We start from the raw sequence: 24,222 nt of genomic DNA, 5'->3' as shown, positions 1-24,222 counted from the left end.
GTGCCAGCCTCCAGGTAGAGTGTGGTCATATTTATTTCACGTTGTTGTGTGTTAAGTGCTTTGAAGTTGCTTCTCACTTATGGTGACCCTATGAATCCAGCTTCTGAAATAGCCTATTGCTTTACTCGGTTCTTGCAAAAGGAGTGCCATGGATTCCTTCATGAGTTTAGACCATTGCATGTTGCTCCTTCCTCTTTCCCTGCTGCCTTCAACTTTTTCAAGCATTATTGTCCTTTCCAGTGAGTCTTCTCTTCTTATAAAGTGAAATTCTATATGGAAAGGATGTACATTTAGATGCATGCTCTTGATCAAGAAACATGGTTTTAGTACATGTTTTGAGAAAACAACTTCTGCCATGAAACTATAACTTCACCATGAAACATTCCTGAGTTCCAAAATACAGACCAGAAGAACAAGGAGTAATTCAAACCGTTTTAATCTATGGTAATGAGTAATTCCAGCAGGTTCAGGCAACCATTCTCAACCAACTGCTGACTTGAATATATGACCTTAGGGAAGATCTTGAAATTAACACACTAGACTAATATAAGGGAAAATATTGAAAGTAAGGTTCTATCCCAACATTTTTACTTTCAAAAATAATTAACAACAACATAACAACTATTGGAATGAAAATAAATCAAATATACATACAATTCTGAGTCTTCTAACTTACATGTTGGGAACAGAGAGGCTGTAACTGCAGGGTAAATTCTGCCTGTTATCTTGATTTACCCAAAGAGGTCATCTGGCCAGAATTGGACATGTAATTGCTTTAGATGATCATAGAATCATAGAATTGGAAGAGACCCCAAGGGCCATCAACCCCAGATATTTAGAAATGTAAGAAAACCCTGCTGGATCAAACCAGTGATCCATCTAGTGCAACAAATCATATTCCAAAGCAGCCAAACACTTCCTCTGTGGGGCCAACAACAAAGCAAAAAGACCGAGGCCTTCAGCTGATGTTGCCTCCTGGCACTGATATTCAGAGGTTCACTCCCCTGAATGTGAAGATGTCCTTTAGTCACTATGGCTGGTAGCCATGCACAGACTGAATCTCCGTGAAATTTAATCCACAATTTGACACCACTGCAGATTATTCTACCTTCCCACTGGAAAATTAAAGCATTTTTTCATTAACTTTAATGCCTTCATAAATGACCGATTAACGAGCAGGATTTTGTGCAGAAACATAAGAGGGCTATAGAGAAAACTATGTAGTCTTTGATCAAAATAGTACTACATATATTTGGTTGATAAAAAAGAGGCAGGATAGACAGAAAGGTGGGAAATGGGCACAGTGATGGGGCTTGTCAAGAGCAACTATTATAAGACTGCTCAGCCACTTCAACTTGTTTTCTGCATGCTAACTCTTTCCCGTGTGAATCTTGTGGGTAACAAGATTCAACTCTAATGTAAAGTAAAAATTAAACTCTAATGTAACCTTTTCCCAGTCTTAAAGTATTTATATGACTTCTCCCCTGTGTGAACCTTTTGATGTCTAGTTAAGCGGCAATTCTGAGAGAAGCACTTTCCACACTCCAAGCATTTATATGGCTTCTCCCCTGTGTGAATCCTTTGATGTGTGGTTAGGTAGCTACTGCAAGAGAAGCACTTTTCACAATCCAAACATTTATACGGCTTCTCTTCTATGTGAATCCTTTGATGTGCAGTTAGGTTGGTATTCAGAGAGAAGCACTTTTCACATTTGAAGCATTTATATGGCTTCTCATCTGAATGAACCCCCTGATGTTGAATTAGGTGGTCATTAGCATAGAAGCACTTTCCACAATCCATGCATTTGTATGGCTTCACAGTGGGACCCTTTTGATGTTTAATTAGTTGGCTATTCCGATGTTTAATTAGTTGGCTATTCCGAGAGAAGCATTTTCCACATTCAAAACATTTATATGGCTTCTCCCCTGTGTGAATCCTTTGATGTCTATTGAGGCTACAATTCTGAGAGAAGCACTTTCCGCACTCAAAGCATTTATATGGCTTCTCATCTGAGTGAACCCTTTGATGTTGAATTAGGTGGCCATTCTCATAGAAGCACTTTCCACAATCCAAGCATTTATATGGCTTCATAGTGTGACAATTCTGATGTTTAATTAGTTGGCTATTCCGAGAGAAGCATTTTCCACATTCCATACATTTATATGGCTTCTCCCCTGTGTGAATCTTTTGATGTCTAGTTAGGCTGCTATTCTGAGAGAAGCACTTTCCACATTTCAAGCATTTATATGGCTTCACCCCTGTGTGAACCTTTAGGTGTGCTTTTAGGTGATTACTCTGAGTGAAGCACTTTCCACACTCCAAGCATTTATATTTCTTCTCTCCTGTATGAAGCCGTAGATGTGCAGTTAGGTGATTATTCTGAGTGAAGCACTTTCCACACTCCAGGCATTTATATGGCTTCTCCCCTGTGTGGACCTGTAGATGTGCAGTTAGGTGGCTATTCCGAATGAAACACTTTCCACACTCCAGGCATTTATATGTCTTCTCCCCTGTGTGAACCTTTAGATGTGCAGTTAAGTGGCTAATCTGAGTAAAACATTTTCCACACTCCAGGCATTTATGTGGCTTCTCACCTCTGTGAATCTTTTGATGGGTGATTAGGCTGTTGTTCCAAGAGAAGTACTTTCCACATTCGAAGCATTTATATGGCTTCTCTCCTGTGTGACTCCTTTGATGTGAGGTTAGGTAGCTATTCCAAGAGAAGCACTTTCCACATGCCACGCATTTATAAGGCTTATTCACCTTATGAATACTTTGATGTGCAGTTAGGTGGGCATTTAGACAGAAGCATTTTCCACATTCCATACATTTATGAGGCTTCTCCTCTGAGTGCATACTTACATGTGTTTTTAGTGCAGTACTCTGGCAGAAGCTCTTTCCACCTTCCATACAATTGTACATTCTTCTCCATATTTCATTTAGGGCTGAGACATCAGGCTTATTTCTGTTCTCAAAGCCAACAAATTCCTTTGTCTGCTTCTCTATTACTTCCCATTTTTTTCTGCAATCACGTCTTAGGACTGCTTCATCCCCAGATTTCATTTCCATCTGCACATCATTGTCTTTTTCCACAACTAGCTTTTCTGAGTCCTCGTCATTCACCATCTCCCTCATATCTGCAACTGCAAAAGAGAATCAGAAATCAAATAAAAATGAAACAATACAAAATCCTGTTAGCAGGCATATTTAGTGATCAATAGTATTTTCTACTATGAGAGTCAAGGTCCTGGGAAAACCTGTAAAATATTTAATCATACATTAGGAAAAGGAGAAATCACAGGAACAGGAAGGGGATTTCTTGTTTCTGTTGCAGACAGTTGCTCTTCAGAAAAATCTGAAGGAAGTATATAGGGCTGTTATAGCCCTCCCTAATAATATAAGCAGTGCCTTTAACAAAAGAAACAAACCTCTTCAGTGTGAAGCTACCACACAATATTGTCAGCCTTCAAGCCTTGATTTCTGACAGTTTGAGGCAAAAGCACGCGACAGTACCCTTTTGAGGACTGCTTTGGCATTTGAGGGAGGATTCTCCTGGGCCAGACCAGCACCAATGGCAGCCAGGCAACTTGACACCACACAGCTTGCATCAATCACCCACAACTGCCTGCTCACTACTGTTTCACAAAAGCTACACTGCCAGAAGAAGTGTGTTGAAGTGGTCAGAGTTTCAGACAGCACAGCCAGTGGGATCGGAAATTATTTCCCCTCTACAAAATAAAAGGCAACTAGTAACTTCCCTGATCTATCAGATCCAGTGTGGTGTAGTAATTTGTGTGTGAAACTAGGATCTAAAGACACATATCTTCAAGTTCCCAGAACTTTTCCATGGGTGCTTAGTGGGGACCTGGTGCCACTCATTCCCTCTCAACTGGACCCACCTGGCAGGACTGTTGTGATAACAAAACGTAGAGAGAAAATCAATTTAAGTTTTCCCATTAAGGTTGGCCACATTGGGATATTGACACTTTTACAAAACAAAAGTGTTTCAACTATGTCCATGAATTTTCAAAAGCAATCAGGTTAAGTGAGTAGAAAGATTTACCATGCATCTAATTTTGCATACAGTTTGCCTGGAAAGAAGGATCTCTGAGGCTACTGCCTCTTGCAGTATTGCTGCAATTATTTTGTCAGGAGGCAGAGCTAGGGTTATAAGCAACAGGTGCGAAATCCTTTCTCTGTCCTAGTGAAATCAACAAGGCAGCTCAAACCCATATCAGCTTCCATTTCTCAGACAATGGACTGTATAGGAGCCACTTCCAGTCATAAGTGAACAGCCAAAGTAGAAACAAAGAGTTCCAGGCAATTGCTACTTATCTGAAGGACCACTCTGTCATACAGAGAAGTCAGCATGGATTTGATCCCAACTGCTCTTTCCCTACCAACCTTGTTTTTTCCTTTGGTTGAGTGACGAGTTTCCTGGATCTAAGGAATCCTGTCAATTTTGTTTACCTGATTTCAATAAAGCTTTGGACAGGGTTCTCCTGATGTTCTGATGGAAACTGAACAGCTAGATGAATAGGGAACAGTTTGGGAACTGCACCCAAAGAGTAGCTTTCAGTGGTATTTCATAGGATTAGAGGACTGGTGTAATTCAAGAAAGATAAATGCAGAGCTCTACTTTTGGGTAGCAGCAATGAGAAGCATGCATACTGGATGTGAGCCACCTTTCTGCATTGTAATATCCATACCGGAGCAAGTTCCATTCTTTTGTCTATGGTGAATTCAACTATGTTCTGAAATTCAAGAGGGCCTAAGGGAGATACCATCCCTTTCCTTCTTTTCAGTATTCACAATAAAACAGAAAAGATTCATACCCAGAGAGGTCATCATCTCATAATTTTCCTTCATCACTTCCCAGAGGAGTTTTCTTTGGCTTGGATCCAGCAGAGCCCATTCCTCCCCAGTGAAGAGCACCGCTACCTCCTCAAAGGACACTGAGGATCTCTGAAAGAGGAAAATATGTTCCTTTTGATTATCAAAAGAAAAAAGGATCTGATCAGACACTCAGTTGATTAAACAAATGCAATTCTTCCAATCAATGGGAAGGAAAACTGCATCCACTGTTTTCACCCGCCAGCTTGTAGAGTATATTGGACATCTCCTAGAAATGTGAAGTTATAAAATTGGAAATAACTGGCCTTCTCTTGGTCTAGTCAAATAAAATGTTTCAAAAGATGCCCTAATGGACTGTCTACCATGACCCTGAACATCAGAATCAGAAATATACAAAAACTATTTCACCACATAAGGTTTCTCCTTTGAACTATTTTGTCTGCAGAGGCATTCTGCGTTATTCTAAAGCTCGCTTCCAACTCTCTAAATATACACTACCCTAATTGAGGCCACTGTGTCTTTTGTTGTATTTTGTCCCTAACAAACCCAAGGCCTCTTCACCCCATGCTGTGTGATACTTGGAGCTTGAAGGGTCAAAGATGCAGGGCAGGAAAACACCCAACAGAAACCTGAAGGCTCAGAGACCTTTCCAAATATTTATGGATTGCGGAATGGCTGCAGGTTGTACACCAAACCCTTCAACTCAGAGGGAGCCACTGCATCATCCATTCAGATTTGAGATTTCACATGAAAACAATGGTAATGTGACAAAGATAAACACCTTGCAAAAAATTAGCAAGTGTGTGGGGTGATATTCTTATATATAAGAATGAAATGAAAGCTAAGAGCCACAAAATTGGCATGAGCTTCCAGATCTGTAGGAGTTGTATTGCCAAAAATGATGAGAATAAGCATAAGCATAAGCATTTTATTGTCATTGTGCACGCACAACGAAATTTACAGCAGCATTCCTCGATGCACACAATTTCAGACTCATACAATTTCAGACTCATGCAATTTCAGACTCATACATCATCATCCTCCACCCATCCCTACATAGCCCCAAATACATCAATATGAAGCAGCGGAGTTTAGCATAGCCACAGCTCTAGAGTAGAAGCTGTCTCTAAGCCTCTTTGTCCTAGTTCTGAGGGCCCTGTATCGTCTGCCAGATGGTAGCAGTTTAAAAAGAGAGTGTGCTGGATGAGACGGGTCCCTTAGAATATTTTGGGCTTTATTTAGACTTCGGGCATTATAGATTTCTTCCAAGGAGGGGAGAGGGCAGCCGATAATCCTTTGTGCAGTATTGATCACCCTTTGGAGCGCCTTCCTATTCGCCACTGTGCAACTGGAGAACCATACACAGATGCAGTAGGTTAGGACACTCTCTATAGCACAGCGGTAAAAGGACACCAGAAGTTTTCCATCTAGTTGTTGCTTCCTTAAAAGTCTCAGAAAGTACAGTCTTTGCTGGGCTTTCTTAACCACCGCGGTAGTCTGTACTCCCCAGGTCAAATCCTCTTTAATCATAACGCCCAGGAATCACTATATCCTGGCCTAGATTACCTACAGAACATCCCTGTGTTTATTATGAATGGAAGCAAAGATTCACTTGTGAGAAGCCAGGAAGGTGGAGGACAGCACAGACAGGGAGGGTGAATTAGATCCATCATAAAACAAACCTTCAGACCAATTGCCAGTTCAGAGGTCTTCTTGAGGATGATGCTCATCAGAATCACATTGCTCAGGAAGCAACAGAAGGTACTTCAAATACTTTCACTACTGAAGTAAATTATGGCCAAATGCCTGTTTGGATGTTAGCCTGTGGAGCATGCAAAAAACAAAATTGCAAGTGTAGCAACCTATGGGGATCAGAAAGAATAGACAAGGAACTCTACTGAACCAGACCAGGCATCCATCTAGGTCAGGGGAAGGGAACCTTTAACACTCAAAGAGCCATTTGGACCCGCAACTTGGAGCCGCAAATAATTTTTGACATTTAAAATAAAGATAACACTATATATATAGGGTTTTTTTTAATCTTTTACTCCGCTCATTCTGAGAAGCGCATGGATGCACCCGCCCTGCTGCCTGCAGGGCGGGCAAGGATGAAGCCAGCGGCTCGGCCTCACCGGCCGCCGGGAAAGCGCCCACCCTGCTCCAACAGGGCGAGCGAGAGGGGAAGCCCGCAGCGCGGCCCAGCCGACCGTGGGCAGTTGGTGTGCCTGCCCTGCTGCATGCAGGGCGGGCAAGGATGGGGCCGGTGGCTCGGCTTGTGGAGCCACAGTGCAAGGGCAGAAGAGCTGCATGTGGCTCTCGAGCTGCAGGTTCCCTACTCCTGATCTAGGTATTACCAAACTGGTTGTATGAAATACATGCAAGAGAGTGCAAATACAGACATCCGCCATCCAAACACAGATCCTTTCCAGGAAGCCATTTGATGCTCCCTTTCTCTTTCACACCTATTCATACAGACTTCAAGGTGAAGGAAAAGATATTCCACCTAAACATCACGAAAAACTTCCTCACAGTAAGGGCTGTTCAACAGTGGAATGCACTACCTCGGATTGTGGTGGAGTCTCCTTCTTTGGAGTTTTTAAAGAGAGGCTGGATGGTCATCTGTCAACGGTGCTTTGACTGTATGTTCCTGCATTGCAGGGGGTTGGACTTGATGGCCCTTGGGGTTTCTTCCAACTCTATGATTCCTCTCCCCTTTCTTGTTCATGCTGTTGATGAAATACTGAACTCACCTTTCCTGCAGAGGTGCAAGAACCAAATTCTCCCTCCAGCCAAGGGAAATGAGAAATAGGAGAGGTCCTGTGGAACTCCACATTCCATAAATTTCCTTCTCTGCCTTGTGGAAAAACCATTCCATGAACACCTAGGAAAGGAAGGGTTGACTTCTCTTGTGTTAGCAAGGCCTTCTGGGAAATGTAATTCCCTGAAACAAAACCCAAACAAAATTAAAAGCTTGAAATATTTGGGAATGTGGACAACAGAGCTTCTATGTTTGTTATTGTGTAGGGCAGCTTCATACGTATATCAATAAATAAGTCTCTGCTTCTTCCTGAAACCTCCTGCTTCAGTGATTTCTGTCCTCTTCAGGCTCAATACAACACTTAATTTGCTGCAGCAACCGAAAGCCTATACATTTGCTGCCTTAAGAACATTTGTCACTGAGGGGAAGTCTTATACCACAAGAACAAAAAGGAAAGAGTGTGTAGCAGAAAACGGAAATAGGAATAGGAAAATCCTGGACTACATAATCTCCAGACTCACTCCTAGCCAAGTACATTGGAAATTGTAGTTGTAATATTCCTGGGAGTGGGAGCTCTATTCTTTCTTCTGTGGCAAATATAAATGTGACTTGAAGGTGAAAATGTCAAAGGAAGATGCCATCTTCTTCCTTCTCTTCCATAGTCATAATAAAAGGGGAAAGATCCTTACCCAGAGAGGCCACAGTCTCATAATTTTCCTCCATAACTTCCCAGAAGAGTTTTCTCTGGCTTGGATCCAGCAGAGCCCATTCCCCCTCCATGAAGAAGACGGCTACCTCTTCAAAGGACAGTGGGGATCTCTGAAAGAGGAAAATATGTGCCTTTTGATCATCGATTCCTGTTCACAAACACTCAAGAATTTATGAAGAATCCCATCAGCACTGAAGTAATCAAGACAATGTGGCACATCAAACTGACAGCAATGAAAATTGCATTCTTTTTTTTCAACCACTGACAACTAAAATATACTGAAAGTCTCCCAGAGATCCAAATCCAGAAAACTGTACAGAACTGAGCTTCTCTTGGTCAAGTCAGATTAAATGAGAAAGCAACCAAAACAGCCCCTATTGGACTGTATTCTGGGTTCAGCCACAGAACTAGCTCGCATGGGTAACTACAGACATACACAGCAATCGTAATTCCACAGAAGGCTTCTGCCTTAAACATATTTTTCTGCAGAGCTCAGAGCATCAACCCATGGGAGTCACTAACAGGTCACGAACTCTGCTGGAGGGTCTCTCTAGTTGTTGAGAATAACCTCACAATGATTGAAGGAAATACGTTGGGGGGGAGGGGTACGCAAGCCCCCTTCCTCCAAGATCCTGGGGGGGAAGCAGCTTTCTAGGGACTCCCTCCAGCCACCTCTTCCTCTTTTCCTCCATTTCATCCCTATTTTCTCTCCCCTCCCCTGTTCTTGCCCAAGATCTGCTTTATGAAGCCCTCAACTCACCTCTCCTGCAGACAGGCAAAAGCCAGATTCTTCCTCCAGCCGGGGGGAACCAGAAAGAAAAGGGACCCTGAGGGACTCCATATTGCCCAAATTTCCTTCTCAATCCTCTAGAAAAAGCCCCTACCCTTCAATGACTAGGAAAGGCTGGGTTGATTACAATAGTACTCGCAAGGGCTTCTGGGAAATGTAGTTCATAGAATTGGAAGAGACCCCAGGGTTGTCAAGTCCAACCGCCTGCAATGCAGGAACACATAGCCAAAGCACTGTTGACAGATGACCATCCAGCCTCTCTTTAAAAACCTCCAAAGAAGGAGACTCCACCACACTCCAAGGTAGTGCATTCCACTGTTGAACAGCCCTGCCCCTTACTGTCAGGAAGTTTTTCTGTTGTTTAGGTGGAATCTCTTTTCCGTCACCGTAAACCAGTGGTGGGATTCAGCAGGTTCGCACCACTTCGGCAGAACTAGTTGTTAAAATGGTGCTTGTAAACAAACAGTTATTTGAATCCCACCACCGGAACCGGTTGTTACATTATTTGAATCCCACCACTGCCTTAAACCCATTACTCTTGGTCCCAATCTCTGGAGCAGCAGAAAACAAGCTTGCTCCCTCACGAACATGACATCCTTTCAAATATCTAAACATGGCTATCATGTCACCTCTTAACTTTCTCTTCACCTAACTAAACATACCCAGCTGCCTAAGTCTCTCCTTAATGGGCATGGATTCCAGACCTTTTATCATTTGGTTGCCCTCCTCTGGACCCATTCCAGCTTGTCAATATCCTTCTTGAATTGCAGTGCCCAGAACAGTACACAATATTCCAGGTGAGGTCTAACCAATGCAGAATAGAGAGGTACAACAACATCCCTCAATCTAGACACTATACTCCTATTGATACAGCCCAGAATCGCATTGACTTTCTTGGCCACTGCATCACACTGCTAACTTATGTTCAGTTTGTGGTCTACTAAGACTCACAGATCAGTTTCACATGTAGTGTTGTAAGCCAGGTGTCACCCATCCTATATCAGTGCATTTCATTTTTTCTGCCTAAGTGTAGTATCTTCCTTCCTTTCCTCTTGTATTTTTCAAAAAATATGTATTGCACTAGTTATCAATGATTGATTCCAGTTTATGGCCAATACTTTACTTTTACTTTATTTAGATTTATATCCTGTCCTTCTTCAGCTAAGTGCTGGGCTCAGGGCAGCTTACGCACAAGATGTGACCATAATCAATAGTTGTCATATTACGCAAAATAAAGGGGAGGGGATGAAATTTATGGCAAAATAATACAAGTGCCCTTAAAAGGTTTTTATTTATTTATTTATTGCTACCTATGAGTATTATCTTGCAAATATTTGTCCTTGCTTGCTCTGATTTATAGTGATATTTGAGCCTTGGTGCTGTAAGGTTTGATTGAGATCAGTACATTCTGCAGTGCCGGAATATTTCCTTCCTTTCTGGGAAACAGGAGAAGCAGAGCTAGTCTCTTTCTTTGTGCACTGAAGGGATGATGTTATTAGGCTTATTAGGGGTGCCAGCTTCCAAGTATGGCATCATCGCTTTCATTGTGTTGTGTTCAATTCCTTGCATTCAAAATCTTTGAAATTGCTTCTGACTCATGATGACCGTACGAAGCCATAGCCTCCAAAATATCCTATTTCGTTGCTTAGTTCTTCTGAATGGAGTGCTGTGGTTTCTTTTGCAAAATCAATCCATAGCATGTTGGGTCTTCCTCTTTCACTGCTGCCTTCAACTTTTAAAAGCTTTATTGTCCTTTCCAGTGAGTCTTGTGTCCTTATATGTGAATTTCTATGCGGAAAGGACTTCTGTTCAGACGCAAGCCCTTGGACAACAAACACACACATGCACATGGTATCAACACATGGTTTGAGAAAACATCTTTTGCCATGAAATCATACCTTCACCATGTAATATTTCTGAATTCCAAAAGAGAGACCAGAAAAATGAGTAGTACTTCAAACAGTTTTAATCTAATGTGTAATTCCAGCAGGTTCGTGCGAGCCCTCTCAACTAACTGAACTGCCTACTTGAATATGTGACCTTACAAAAGGTCTTCAAATTAACACATTAGACTAATATAAGGAAAAATCTTGAAAGCAAAGTTCTATCCCAACATCTTCCCTCAAAAAAAATTAATAATAGAACAATTGGAATGAAAACAAAACACACATTCTTACAATATTGATTAACGTGTCAGGAAAGGAGGGTGGTTACGACCGCAGCGCAAATTCTCTCTGAAGATGCCAGCCACAGATGCAGGCAAAAAGTTAGGAACAAGATCTACCAGACCACTACCACACAGCCTGGAAAACTCACAACAACCAGTCTCTCTGTAATCTTGATTTGCCCTAGGGGGGTTACCTAGCCTTCATTGGGCACATAATTGTCTTAGATGATCAAGCTGTTATCCAGTTAGTGATTTGGGCCTCTGACCACACTGGCTACCCCAGGGGTAGGGAACCTGCGGCTCTCCAGATGTTCAGGAACTACAATTCCCATCAGCCCCTACCAGCATGGCCAATTGGCCATGCTGACAGAGACTGATGGGAATTGTAGTTCCTGAACATCTGGAGAGCCGCAGGTTCCCTACACCTGGGCTACCCGCTCTGGCCATGTGTGTCCTTGTGGAATCATACAGCAAATTCCCAGGTTTGGCATTTTGGAGCTTTGACAAGTATGCTGTGTGTCCTGAACTATGGCTAGATTGACATTTTGGGACTTGTGCCAAGTGCACTCTTGAACGGTAATATCTTGATGCTGACTTTGCCATTTGCTTTGAAAGTTATTGCTTAGGTACTAGTTAATCCCCTTTTATGGGAATAGGACTTTTATTTCCTTACTGTCTTGTAAATATATTCTTCCACAATTCTAAGACCCTTTCCGCACATGCAGAATAATGCATTTTCAATCCACTTTCAATGCAATTTGCAGCTGTGCAGAATAGCAAAATCCACTTGCAAACAATTGTGAAAGTGGGCTGAAAGTGCATTATTCTTCATGTGCAGAAGGGACCTAAATATATTCAATTTAATCATATTTTGAGGTGTTTTTTAATTTCAGCTGGCTTCCACCTCAATCCAGACTGAGCCTCTAGCTAAATCCTACCAAACTGATTGCTTTGCTGAAACTCATCGTGCCTCACAGGGTTTACTTTCTTGTTTAGAACTCCCAGTAAGGCTAAAAGTTCTGCTTTTTGGCTTTTGACTGAAAAGATATTTTTAAAAGTCTGGTGGCAGCACTATCAAAGCTGGGGGGAGAGGGGGTCTGCAGATTCAACCATGGCATTCTTCTCAAGTATTTGATTTGGCTTGTCTACCCCCACAAGAGGTTCTTTTGCATTAAAGGACTTCCTGGCAGTCATAACTTCTGTCTTCTTGCTGTTCAGTTCCAGACCTCCTTTGGCACTTTATTCTTCTAAGATTATTGTAGTTCTAATGAATGTAGAAGAAGATAGCTGACATGCGTCACTGGTCTTCCAAGGAGAGGACAGATATCCAAGAACGTTAGGAAAGCTTTGCTGGATCAGACCAGTGAAACAAATAATCTCCCAAAGTACTGATATTTATTTTTCTGCACCAAATTTTAACCCCAAAAACATTTTTAGCAGTGCTATGGCTTCTCCTCTGTGTGAATCTTCTGATGTCTAGTTAAGTGGCCATTTTGAGAGAAGCACTTTCCGCACTCCAAGCATATATATGGTTTCTCCCCTGTGTGAATCTTTTGATGTCTAGCTAGACTGCCATTCTGTGAAAAGCACTTTCCACACTGGAAGCATTTAAATGGCTTCTCCCCTGTGTGAACCTTTTCATGTGCAATTAGATGGGTATTCAGAGAAAAAGACTTCCCGCACTTGGAGCATTTAAATGGCTTCTCCCCTGAGTGAGCTCTTTGATGTCGAATTAAGTGGGCATTTCTGGAGAAGCACTTTCCACAATCCAAGCATTCATATGGTTTCTCCCCTGTGTGAACCATTTGATGTTTAATTAGCTGGCCATTCCAAGAGAAGCACTTTCCACACTCCATGCATTTGTAAGGCTTCTCCCCTGTATGAATCCTTTGATGTTTTCTTAGGTGACCATTCCAAGAGAAGGCCTTTCCACAAATGAAGCATTTATATGGCTTCTCCCCTGTATGAATCTTTTGATGTGAAGTCAGGTGGTCATTCCGAGAGAAGCACTTTCCACACTCCAAGCATTTATATGGCTTCTCCCCTGTGTGAATCTTTTGATGCGAAGTTAGGTGGCCATTCTGAGAGAAGCACTTTCCACACTCAAAGCATTTATATGGCTTCTCCCCAGTGTGAACCTTTTGATGTACAGCTAGAGTACCACTATGAGAAAAGCACTTTCCGCATTCCAAGCATTTATATGGCTTCTCTCCTGTATGGATCTTTTGATGTGTAGTTAGTGCACTGTTCTCAAAGAAACACTTTCCACACTCCAAGCATTTATACAGCTTCTCTCCTGTGTGAACTTTTTGATGTCTAGTTAGGTTGCTATTCACAGAGAAGCACTTTCCACACTCCAAGCATTTATATGGCTTCTTCGCCTTATGAATCCTTTGATGAGCACTTAGAAGGACATTCCAAGAGAAACACTTCCTACACTCCAAGCATTTATATGGTTTCTCTGCTGTGTGAATCTTTTGATGTGTAATTAGGTTACTGTTCTGAGAGAAGCACTTTCCACACTCCAAACATTTATACGGTCTCTCCCCTGTGTGAACCTTTTGATGTCTAGTGAGAGTGTCATTCGCAGAGAAGCACTTTCCACACTCTAAGCATTTATATGGTTTTTCTCCTGTGTGAACCCTTTGATGTCGAATTAGGCTAGCATTCTGAAAAAAACACTTTCCACACTCCAAGCATTTATATGGTTTCACCCCCTTGTGTACCTTTTGATGTCTAGTTAGAGTGCTATTCACAGAGAAGCACTTTCCACATTCAAAGCATTTAAATGGCTTTTCACTTGTATGAACTTTTTGATGTACAGTTAGGTGGACATTCCACGGGAAGCAATTTCCAGATTCCAAATATTTATATGGCTTTTCTCCAGAGTGCATTCTTTCATGTTTTTTAAGTGCAGTACTCCAGCGGAAGCACTTTCCACATTCCAAGCAATTATATGTTTTCCAGCATGCCGTAACAGTCTGATATTTTCTGACACTGAATTTGCAGCTGAACCCTTTTTCTTTCATGGGATCATTATGCCTTCCCTTTCTCTTCCATGTTTCATTTTGGACAGAGAAGTAAGGTTTATTTCTACTCTGACAGCCAACAAATTCCTTCCTCTGTTTCTCTTTTACTTCCCATTTTCTTCTGCAGTCTCGCCTTTGTACCATTTCATCCCCAGATTTCACTTCCACCTGTGGACTGTTGTCTTTTTCCACAACCACTTTTTCTGAGTCCTTCTCACTTTCCATGTCTCTCACATCTGCAGCTGCAAGAGAATCACAAATCAAATTAAAAAGTATAAACAACAGTTAGTAGATGCATTTGGTGGTCAATAGCATTTTCTACAATAAAAGCCAAGGTTCTGGGAAAACCTTTCCAAAATTTAATCACACAAGAAAAGGAGAAATGTGTGTTCAAAGGAAGAAGAAGGGGATTTCTTGGTTGTGTTGCAGAAAGTTGCTCTTGAGACCACATTATGTTTAATATGTTCACTGGAAAATGAGCCAAGCTCTCAGAAAAATCTGGAAGAAGTATATTGGGCAGTTATAGCCCCCCAAAATAATAGAAGCAGTGCCTTAACATGAAGAAACAAACCCTTTCGATGGCTGTTGCCAGGCCATCATAGAGTATTCAGCCTTCAAGCCTTGGTTTCTGTCAGTTTGAGGCTAGGCTGGTGACAGTACCCTTTCAAGGGTTGCTTTGGCCTTTGAGGGAGAATTCCGCTGGGCTAGGCCCAGCACCAATCACTACCAGGCAACTTGACAACCAACAATTTGCATCACTCACCTAGGACTGTGTACTTGCTACTGTTCCACAGAAACTACACTACCAAAAGTATGGTGAAGTGATTTGAGTTTCAGATAAGACAACCAGAATGGAAAGTATTTTCCCCCTACAAAATAAATATCATCTAGCAACTTCCCTGGTCCATCAGATCAAATGTGGTGTGGAGAGTGGAATGTCAAGCTAGGATTTAAGAGACATAACTTCAAATACCCAGAATTCTTCAATGGTTGCTGCCTAGGACCATGTGATAGTCACAGGCTCCCAGCCAGACCTACTTGACACACCTGGATAACACTGATTTTCTGGACTCATGTTAGTTGGGTTTCTGGTATGGTCATAGTACTGAGACTGCCTTGGTCACCCCGATAGATGATCTTCTCAGGGAGAAAGATGGACCACGTGTCCCTGTTGGTTCTCCTTGACCTATCAGTGACTTTTGATACTGTCAAGCACAGTAACCTCCTGGACTGGCTGCAGGGGTTGGTAGTGGGAGGTACCATATTATGGTGGTTCAACTTCTACCTCAGTGGCAAGTTCCAGAGCATAGCAGTGGGGGAACTCTCTTGTAGGGTTCATCAAAGCTTGGTGCTGTCCCTTATATTGTACAACATCTACCTGAAATTGTTGGGAGAGGTCATCAGGGTGTTTGGTATGGGTTGTCACCAGCACGCTGATGACACCCAGCTCTACCTCTTGATTCATCTGCACCAGGTAAGGAGTTGTTGGTGCTGGACCCATGTCTGGAGGCTGTCATGGGTTGGATGAGTGCAAATAAATTGAAATTGAGTCCAGACAAGATGGAGGGGTTATGTGTGCCAGGTCCCAAGGCCCAGGAGATTATCGGGCACCTGACATTGAATAGGGTGGTTTTATCCCAGAAAGGTAGGGTGCAGGACCTGGGGTTATTCTTGATCTTTCATTGTCACTGGAATCATATGTGGTAGTGAGGAGGACCTACCAGATTCTTTGTCTGATTCACCAGATCCACCCTTACCTGGACTGGGGTGACCTCGTCACAGTCATCCATGCACTGGTAACTTCCCAGTTAGGACTATTGGAGCTGCCCTTGAAGACAGACTGGAAGCTGGAGGTGGTGGAGAATGTGGCAGCTAAGCTGCTAGCAAATATCTCAAGATGTCATAACACCTGTCTTGAAGGAACTGCACTGGCTCCCTATTAGCTTCTGGGCCCAATTCAAGATGCTGGTACTGACATACATGGTTTGCGCCCTATATATATGAAGGAATGCCTCCTCCTATATAGACGTGCCCAGGTGCTGATGTCAGTGTGTGTGTGGGGCTTCCTGGCAACTCCCTCGCCTTCCAAGATTTGGGAAGTGTAGGCTGCCCAGAGGGCCTTCTCTGTGGTGGTCCTGGTGCTCTGAAACACTCTCCTCCTGGAAGCCTACCAGGCGCTAACTCTGCAGAATTAGGTGCCTGGCCAAGACCACCCTCTCTACCTGGGCATATGGGTGATCCCTTCTGAATGGTGCTCCCCCCCCCCCTTATACTCCCTTTTATTTGGCACCTGCTCTCATCTGTACTGGCTGTCTCTTGGTTCAGCCGCAGCCCAATTTCTGAAATTTGTTGGGGTGGGCTCTATGTAGGATGGATGACTGTGTATTTTTAGGAGGATGGATGAGGGTGGGGGATGGGGATGGTTTTAAAAAGAGTTTTTTTGAAGGTTTTATGGTTGTATTTTTATGGGGTTTTTTAAACATGACCCAACATTGGGAAGAGTAGTGAACACTCAGAAAGATAAAGATAGAATTCGATGAGATCTGAACACAATGGAACAAGGTTAAATGCAGAGTTCCACATCTGGGAAATGAAAATGAGAAGTATGCATACTGGATGGGCAACACTTCTGGGTAGCAGTGTGCATAAACAAGACTGTGCACTATAATATCCATAACTATGTGAGCTGCATTTTTTGTCTGTGGCAAACCGAAATATGTTCTGAAATTCAAGAGGGTCAAAAGAAGATGCCATTCTCTCCCTTCTTTTCAGTGTTCACAATAAAGGGAAAAGTTCCTTACCCAGAGAGGCCACCATCTCATAATTTTCCTTCATCACTTCCCAGAGGAGTTTTCTTTGGCTTGGATCCAGCAGAGCCCATTCTTCCCCTGTGAAAAACACGGCTACCGCGTCAAAGGACACTGGGGATCTCTGGAAGAGATAAATACATACCTGTTCAACAATTCCTGTCCTAGAGCATTCAAGGAAAAAACAAAATATCTGATCAGACACACAGTTGATTAAACAACTGCCATTCATCAAATCAATGGCAAGGAAAATTGTATTCATTATTTTCAGCCTCAGGCATTTAGAACATATTGAACATCTCCAAGAAATACAAATGTATGAAATTGCAAATAACTGCCCTTCTATTGGTCAAGCCAAATACCCTAAACTAACTGCCTACCATTATCTAGTATATTATCTTGAACATTTAAAACATATATGGAAAATATATAGCAAAACTCTGTGTCCACATAAGGTTTCTGCTTTAAACATTTATGTCTGTAGGGACGTTCTGCATTATGCTAAATTATGCTCCAGCTCTCTAAGTATACACTGCCCTAATTGAGACCATTGCATCTTTTGTAGCATTTTGTCCCTAACAAGCCCAAGGCATATTCATCCCATGCTGTGTGATACTTGGAGGGCCATAGACCCCTTCTGCACATGCAGAATAATGCACTTTCAATCCACTTTGCAGCTGAATTTTACTGTGCAGAATAGCAAAATCCACTTGCAAACAACTGTGAAAGTGGATTGGAAGTGTATTATTCTGCATGTGCGGAAGGGGTCAAAGATGCAGGGTAGGAAAACACCCAACACAAACCTGACGGCTCAGAGACCTTTCCAGATATTTATCGATTGTGCTGCAATTTGTACAACACACCCTTCAACTGCAAAGGAGCTGCTACATCTTCTGCACAGATTTGGGATTTCACATAAAAGCAATGGTGTGTGGCAAAGATAAACATCTTGCCAAAAAATCAGCATGTGTTGGGAGTAATAGTCTTATCTATAATCAGTGGCAAAGCTATAATGGGGACATCCGGGGACAATTGACCCGGACGTTCCCTGTTAAGTCCCATGGGGGGTCACAGGATGCATGGGCAGAGCAAGCTCTTCCAGTCCCCTTCCCCAAATCATCAGCAAGCTTGCTCTGTCCGTGGACCACAGGATTCATGGGCAGAGCAAGCTCACTCAGTCCCCTGCCCCCAATCCCCTTTGAAATAACCTGGTGACCTGGTGTTTGGTCATGGTGGGGGAGGCCAGTCGCCTATGGGGCGGCGGCGCAAAACTTAGATTTTGCTCCGGGCTCCATTTTTCCTAACTACGCCTCTGTCTATAATAATAAAATAAAAGCTAAGAGCAACAAAATTGACATGAGATTCCAAATGACTGTGGGAGTTGTCATGGCAGAAATTTTGGGAATCGCAACACCTTGGCCTAGATTACTTGTGCGACATCCCTATGCTTTTATGAATGGAAGCAACAGTTCACTTGAGAGAAACCAGGAAGCTGGAGGGCAGCACAGACAGGAAGGATGAATTAAATCCTCTCTGTTCGAAAATAAGCATTCAGACTAGTTCCCAATTTGAAAATCGTCTTCAGCATGATGCTCATGGAAATCGCATTTCTCAGGAAGCAATAGAGATACTTCACTATAGGAAACAAATACTTCCACTATTCGGATACAATACGGCCAAAGGCCTGTTTGGAAGTTAGTCTGTGGAGCATGGAAAGAGCAAGTGTGGCAACCTATGGTTGTCAGGAAGAACAGACAAGGAACCAGAGTAGGGCTCCATCCAGCAATTTCCAATACAATAAACCCAGTCAGGTTGCATGAAACACATTAAAGTCAGTGAAAACACAAGAACACAACCCCTCCAAATAGAGATCCTGCTTCGGAAGTCCCTCTCAGGAAGATTCTTCACTCTTATTCACACAGACTTCCTCTCCTCTCCCCAATTTATGATGTTGATGAAATCCTAAACTCACCTTTCCTGCAGAGATGAAAGAACCAAATTCTCCCTCCAGCCAAGGGGAATGAGAAAGATGAGAGGCCCCGTAGAACTCCATATTCCATAAATTTCCATCTCTGTCTTGTGGAAAAACCGCCCCATGAACACTTAGGAAAGGCAGGGGTGACTTATTTGGTATTAGCAAGGCCTTCTGGGAAATGTAGTTCCCTGCAACAAGACCCAAACAGAATAAAAAATCTGAAGTATTTGGGAACATGGAGCAGAGTGTCTCGTCATTTGTTTGTTACCATGTTGGACAGCTTCACATGCATATCAATAAATAAATATCTGCTGCTTTCTGAAACCCTCTGCTTCAGTAATTTCTGTCCTTTTCAGGCTCCATACAAAACTTACCTTGCAACATCCCAAAGCATTTACACTTGCTGCCTTAAGGATATTTGTCACTGAGGGGAAGTCTTATACCACACAGACTAAAAGGTTATAATGTGGAACAGAGGATACATGCCAAACATGGAAGGAATCGGAACATCCTGGATCACACAATCCCTAGATCACACCTCAGGCAAGTATTTTAGGTACTGGAAGCTATAGTTGATGATGGAAAGCATAACTCCACCAAAAAGAAACCCAGGTGTCTCAAAAATGGCCACTTGCTTCAGGATGATAATGTAACTTGCAATGACCAAAAAGGAATCAAATCAGAGTATCGTGGCATAGATTAGTTCTCTCACATCACTCTGCTATTTGCCGGGGAAGCATAGGTTTACTCACAAGAATCAGGAAAATGCCAGTTGCAGGGACATGAGAATGGAAAATCTCCACTCCATGAAAAGACATTGGAGGCAGGAGTTAATATATCTAAACTACTAGGGCAAGATAGGTTTAGTCTAACTATCATCTAGGTCCAGGGCCAAATGCCCACTTTGACAATGAAAGCTGCTGACTGACTGTTGACCTGGCACACATTCTTAGCCTAACCTACCTCATGGAGTTGTGGTGAGGATAAAATGGAGAAAATAACAATTTAAGCCATTTTGGGTTCCCATGGGGGGGGCGGAATGGGGTATGAAATTGGTTATACATCTCGTATTGCCTACCATTAGTCAGGAAAGGCTGATCTCTGATCCTGATCCTTCGTCCAGTGTTGCCATGAATCTTTCATCAAACTAGGCTTGTAAAGACCAGGTTGAGAAATTCCTGGAGAATTGGTGGTGCAGCTGAGGGGGAGGGGGAATTTGGCCAGGGGACCTCAGTAGGTTATGAGATATCGAGTCCACCTTCCACATGAACCATTTTCTCTAGTGATTTGTGTAGTCTGGAGATCAGCCATAACTCAGGGTGATCTCCACACCTAACCTGGCGAATAGCATTCCTAGGCAGGACTGCTCAGTATGGGAACTACAATTAAATATCACAAGGGGGCACATGTCAACTAATATAACGTGGCAATGGCAGCAAGCTATGGGGTTGGGAAACAGAGTGAGAAAGGGTGGGCTCCCATCTACAATAACTGGAAAGAGGAAGGGGTGGGGGGTTTTGGAGGTAACCTGGGTTGGAGACACTGGCTGGTGAAGAGGTCTTCTTAAGGAGGGAACTGTACTGAAAACACTGAGACTGCAGGGCAAAAATATGGCTAAGCAGAAATTGAGGGGTTAAACCACAGAAGGTAAGGGGCTCTTTCTCCTGTGACAAATATTGCAATATTTGGGACTGGCGAGGGGAATTAGTAGGTGGGATCTAGTATATATAAATAAAAGGACCTGCCTGCATATCTCTTGTAGCAGGAATACCTCCTCAGGAAACAAGCTAGGCATTGGCTAGCGACCAGCTTTAGGATGATCTTGGGAAGACAAGTTCACCTCTTGGTTCTTCTAACTTCCTAAGAGAAATTCCTACGTCTGGGTTGGCTGGCACTGGGAATGCTCTGAGTTGGCCAAAGAGGAGCAGAGCATTACAAAGAGAAGCCCTTGGCTCCCAAGTCCCCATTCATCACCTGGAGCCTGGCTGCTGCACCTCTTGTCTAGCTTCTCTTCCCCCACACCCCACCTTCCTTCCTTCTTTCTCACAAAACAGATGCCTCCCATTCCCCCTCTGTCAAGATTCTGCCTGCAATTTTCCATCAAGCCCAGCTGATTTCATACCTCAGCAGGGTGTCAGGCAGCATCTTTTCCAACCCTGCAACCAAAGACCCTTGTTCTAGTGGCATGGATTGAACACTAGACTTTGAGATGCAGAACAGGAGCTCTGTCAATACAGGATGCCCCTCCTCAGACCCAATCAAACCGGCATGGCAATTCCTCCTCTCCTCCCATGAGCTTCGCTCACTGAAACAAAGGATTGTGGGGAAATCACTGCACACAAAAAGGGAAATGCTGAAGAAGGAGGCAGGAGTTCCAGTGATTTGCTAGGAGAAACTAAAGACGGTCTGTCTCTCCCAGGCAGAGTCCTCTTCGTCAACAGATTGTGCTTTACAGAATGCAAGATTGAATGCTTTTCTTTCAGGTGTGATAGAACTCCTAGATGTGGGAGCTCTGTGCTTTCTTACGTGGCAAATGGAAACGTGTACTAACATTCAAGAGAATCAAAGGAAGATATCATCTCCTCTCTTCCGTGTTTATAATAAAAGAGAAATGATTCTTACCCACAGAGACACTGGTCTCATAATTTTCCTCCAAAACTTCCCAGAAGAGTTCTCTTTGGCCTACATCCAGCAAAGTCCATTCCTCCTCTGTGAAGAACACAGCCACCTCCTCAAAGGACACTAGGGATCTCTGAAAGAGGAAAATATGTCCTTGTTGATCATCGATTCCTGTTCCCAAGGACTCAATAATTTAAGAATCCCATCAGCAGAATGAGTCGCATCAAACCTACAGCATCAATTTTTTTTCAACCTCTGGCAAGTAGAAAGTCTCCCAGAGATACAAATACAGAAAATTGCACAGAACTGGGCTTCTCTTGGTCAAGTCCGATTAAATGAGAAAGCAACCAAAACAACCCCAATTTGACTGTGTTCCGGGCTCAGCCACAGGACTACCTTGCATGGGTAACTGCAGACATGCACAGGAATCATAATTCCACAGAAGGTTTCTGCTTTATACATATTTTTCTGCAGAGGTCACAGCATCAAGACACAGGAGTCACTAGCGGGTCACGAACCCTGCTGGAGGATCTCCCCTAGCTGTTGAAAATAAAATAACCTCACGATGGCTGCAGAAAATACGTTCAGTGGGAGTGAAAACACAAACCCCCTCCCTCCAAGATCCTGGGAGGAAAGCCGCTTTCTAGGGGCTCCCTCCGGCCTCTTCTCTTTCCTTCCATTTCATCCCTATTTTCTCTCCCCTCCCCTGTTCTTGCCCAAGATCTGCTTCATGAAGCCCTCCACTCACCTCTCCTGCAGACACGCAAAAGCCAGGTTCTCCCTCCAGCCAAGGGGAATCAGAAAGAAGAGGGACCCTCCGGATTTCCATATTGCCCAAATTCCCTTCTCCTCCTGTAGGAAAAGCCCCCCACCCTTCAATGACTGGGAAACGCTGGGTTGACTACAATAGTGCTCGCAAGGGCTTCTGGGAAATGTAGTTCCCTGCAAAAACCACACCCAGAGGGAAGAACAGGGCAGAAATATTTGAAAAGATGAGGTTTCTTTGCTGTTCTGGGGCTGGGTGAGGCAGCTTCCTATGACGGTCCCACTGCATGAAGCCCGGCTAAGGAGATCCTGAAAAATGGAAGAGGCGAAGGGAAAGAAACCTTTTCTGATCAAACCTTTAGGATTTTTTTTGGGGGGGGGGGGTGTTCCAGCACTTTGCTCTTCTGCTGGGTTTTACACTTTCCCACGCATTGACATACTAAAGGGCAGAATTGCCAGATCCAGGCTGGGAAACTCCTGAATATTTGGGGTGGAGTCCAAGGAGCACAGAGAAGTCAGTGGGCCACAGTACCATTGAGTCCACCTGTTAAAGCATCCATTTCCTCCAAGGGAATTGATCTCTGTAGCTAGGAGATGAGCTGGTGGGATTCTAAAGAGCAGCATTTGTGGAGGAACTTCACCTGTGTATCATCCCATAGACCGCACCCTCCAAAGCAGCCATTCTCTCCATGGAAACTGATCTCAGTCGACTGAATAATAGTGGGAGATTTGCTGGTCCTTATGGGGACCATAACTTCTTCAAAGGAACTGAAACTTTTTACAAGGCTCCTTCCACACCTCCTATTTTTTGCTTTTTACATAACTACTATCAGTAAAGCCTATTGTTCAAACAAATACAATGGGATCTAGAAAACTGTTGGTGGGTTAACAGTGCCCACCAAGGGGGCCAACCCCTCCTGCACTTCTTCCCCCCTTTGGTCCTGGATCACCAGCCCCTTCTTGTCCTCCTCCTCTACCTGGACAGCTGTATCAGTTAATCTTTAAAGTGTAACAAACCTATTTTGATCTGCCTAGGCTAGCCAATTTTTCCCTAAAGTATAGTTAAAGCAAGAGTTCCTGAAAAAGACAATAATGCTATGTGTTAAGTGCCATCAAGTCACTTCCAGCTCATGGTGACCTTATGAATCAATGTCCTTCAAAACATCCTATCATTAATAGGTCTTGCAAACTAATACTAAGAAAAGTTGAAAGCAGTAGGAAAAGAGGACGCCCTAATGATTAGCTCAGTCAAGGAAGCCACAACCCTCATTTAACAATAGTTGAGCACGGCTGTTAACAATAGGCCATTCTGGAGATTATTAATTCACAGGGACACCATAAGTTGGAAGCAACTTGTCTTGACTGCTTAACACACACACCTAGAGCAAAATAAATTCCATGGGAATTTAAATGACTGAATGACATTCCAGTGGAGGAAAAGAAACTTAAGTTGGAGGAAGGTTCCTCAGCCTTAGAGGGAGGCTTTGTGGACATTGCCCCCTGTCCTTTGTGGAGTTCAGTGCTAGATTACAGCTCGTTCGGAGCTTGATGTTGGTCCCGTTCCTTATTTGCATTTCCTAATCATTATTTGTGAATCTATCTGGAAATACTGAGGATAACTGCACAACTTGTAATCCAACTCATTATTGGGGTGCTGTGTGGTTTCCGGGCTGTATGGCCGTGTTCTAGCAGCATTCTCTCCTGACGTTTTACCTGCATCTGTGGCTGGCATCTTCATCAGAGGATCTG

General features: G+C 43.2%; 2 protein-coding genes and 1 long non-coding RNA gene across 3 annotated transcripts; all 3 read right to left on the bottom strand.

The window, feature by feature from the left end:
• Positions 1 to 420: 420 nt before the first annotated feature.
• Positions 421 to 22,598, bottom strand: LOC125428882 (zinc finger protein 420-like). Its single transcript, XM_048489589.1, has 7 exons — positions 22,457 to 22,598; positions 21,712 to 21,841; positions 19,087 to 19,277; positions 17,109 to 17,238; positions 12,722 to 14,549; positions 5,707 to 5,720; positions 421 to 2,903 (listed from the first exon to the last, which is right to left on the bottom strand). The coding sequence occupies exons 1-7, from the start codon at positions 22,535 to 22,537 to the stop codon at positions 1,438 to 1,440; spliced, it is 3,840 nt and encodes a 1,279-aa protein (XP_048345546.1). The 5' UTR covers positions 22,538 to 22,598; the 3' UTR covers positions 421 to 1,437.
• Positions 7,464 to 9,320, bottom strand: LOC125428866 (zinc finger protein 560-like). Its single transcript, XM_048489571.1, has 3 exons — positions 9,082 to 9,320; positions 8,302 to 8,431; positions 7,464 to 7,795 (listed from the first exon to the last, which is right to left on the bottom strand). The coding sequence occupies exons 1-3, from the start codon at positions 9,160 to 9,162 to the stop codon at positions 7,551 to 7,553; spliced, it is 456 nt and encodes a 151-aa protein (XP_048345528.1). The 5' UTR covers positions 9,163 to 9,320; the 3' UTR covers positions 7,464 to 7,550.
• On the bottom strand, positions 10,389 to 11,552 carry LOC125428917. Its single transcript, XR_007243883.1, has 2 exons — positions 11,289 to 11,552; positions 10,389 to 10,933 (listed from the first exon to the last, which is right to left on the bottom strand). It is a non-coding gene; the product is annotated as an uncharacterized LOC125428917 (long non-coding RNA).
• Positions 22,599 to 24,222: the final 1,624 nt, after the last annotated feature.

The sequence above is a fragment of the Sphaerodactylus townsendi genome, linkage group LG03 (genome assembly GCF_021028975.2).
Source record: "Sphaerodactylus townsendi isolate TG3544 linkage group LG03, MPM_Stown_v2.3, whole genome shotgun sequence".
Taxonomy (NCBI): Eukaryota; Metazoa; Chordata; class Lepidosauria; order Squamata; family Sphaerodactylidae; genus Sphaerodactylus; species Sphaerodactylus townsendi.
Note: the sequence above shows the minus strand (reverse complement) of the source record. Positions and strands in the feature narration are given on the sequence as shown.

What these genes read in the sequence shown, in the direction of transcription:
- LOC125428866 (XM_048489571.1), bottom strand. Translation starts at nt 9,162, where the DNA reads ATGGAGTCCCTCAGGGTCCCTTTTCTTTCTGGTTCCCCCCGGCTGGAG. An exon ending in TTTGCCTGTCTGCAGGAGAG is followed by an intron (nt 8,432 to 9,081) that starts GTGAGTTGAGGG and finishes TTCCTCTTTCAG; the next exon opens with AGATCCCCACTGTCCTTTGA. An exon ending in TGAGACTGTGGCCTCTCTGG is followed by an intron (nt 7,796 to 8,301) that starts GTAAGGATCTTT and finishes GTTTTGTTTCAG; the next exon opens with GGAATTACATTTCCCAGAAG.
- LOC125428882 (XM_048489589.1), bottom strand. Translation starts at nt 22,537, where the DNA reads ATGGAAATCCGGAGGGTCCCTCTTCTTTCTGATTCCCCTTGGCTGGAG. An exon ending in CTTTCATCTCTGCAGGAAAG is followed by an intron (nt 17,239 to 19,086) that starts GTGAGTTTAGGA and finishes TATCTCTTCCAG; the next exon opens with AGATCCCCAGTGTCCTTTGA. An exon ending in TGAGATGGTGGCCTCTCTGG is followed by an intron (nt 14,550 to 17,108) that starts GTAAGGAACTTT and finishes ATTCTCTTGCAG; the next exon opens with CTGCAGATGTGAGAGACATG.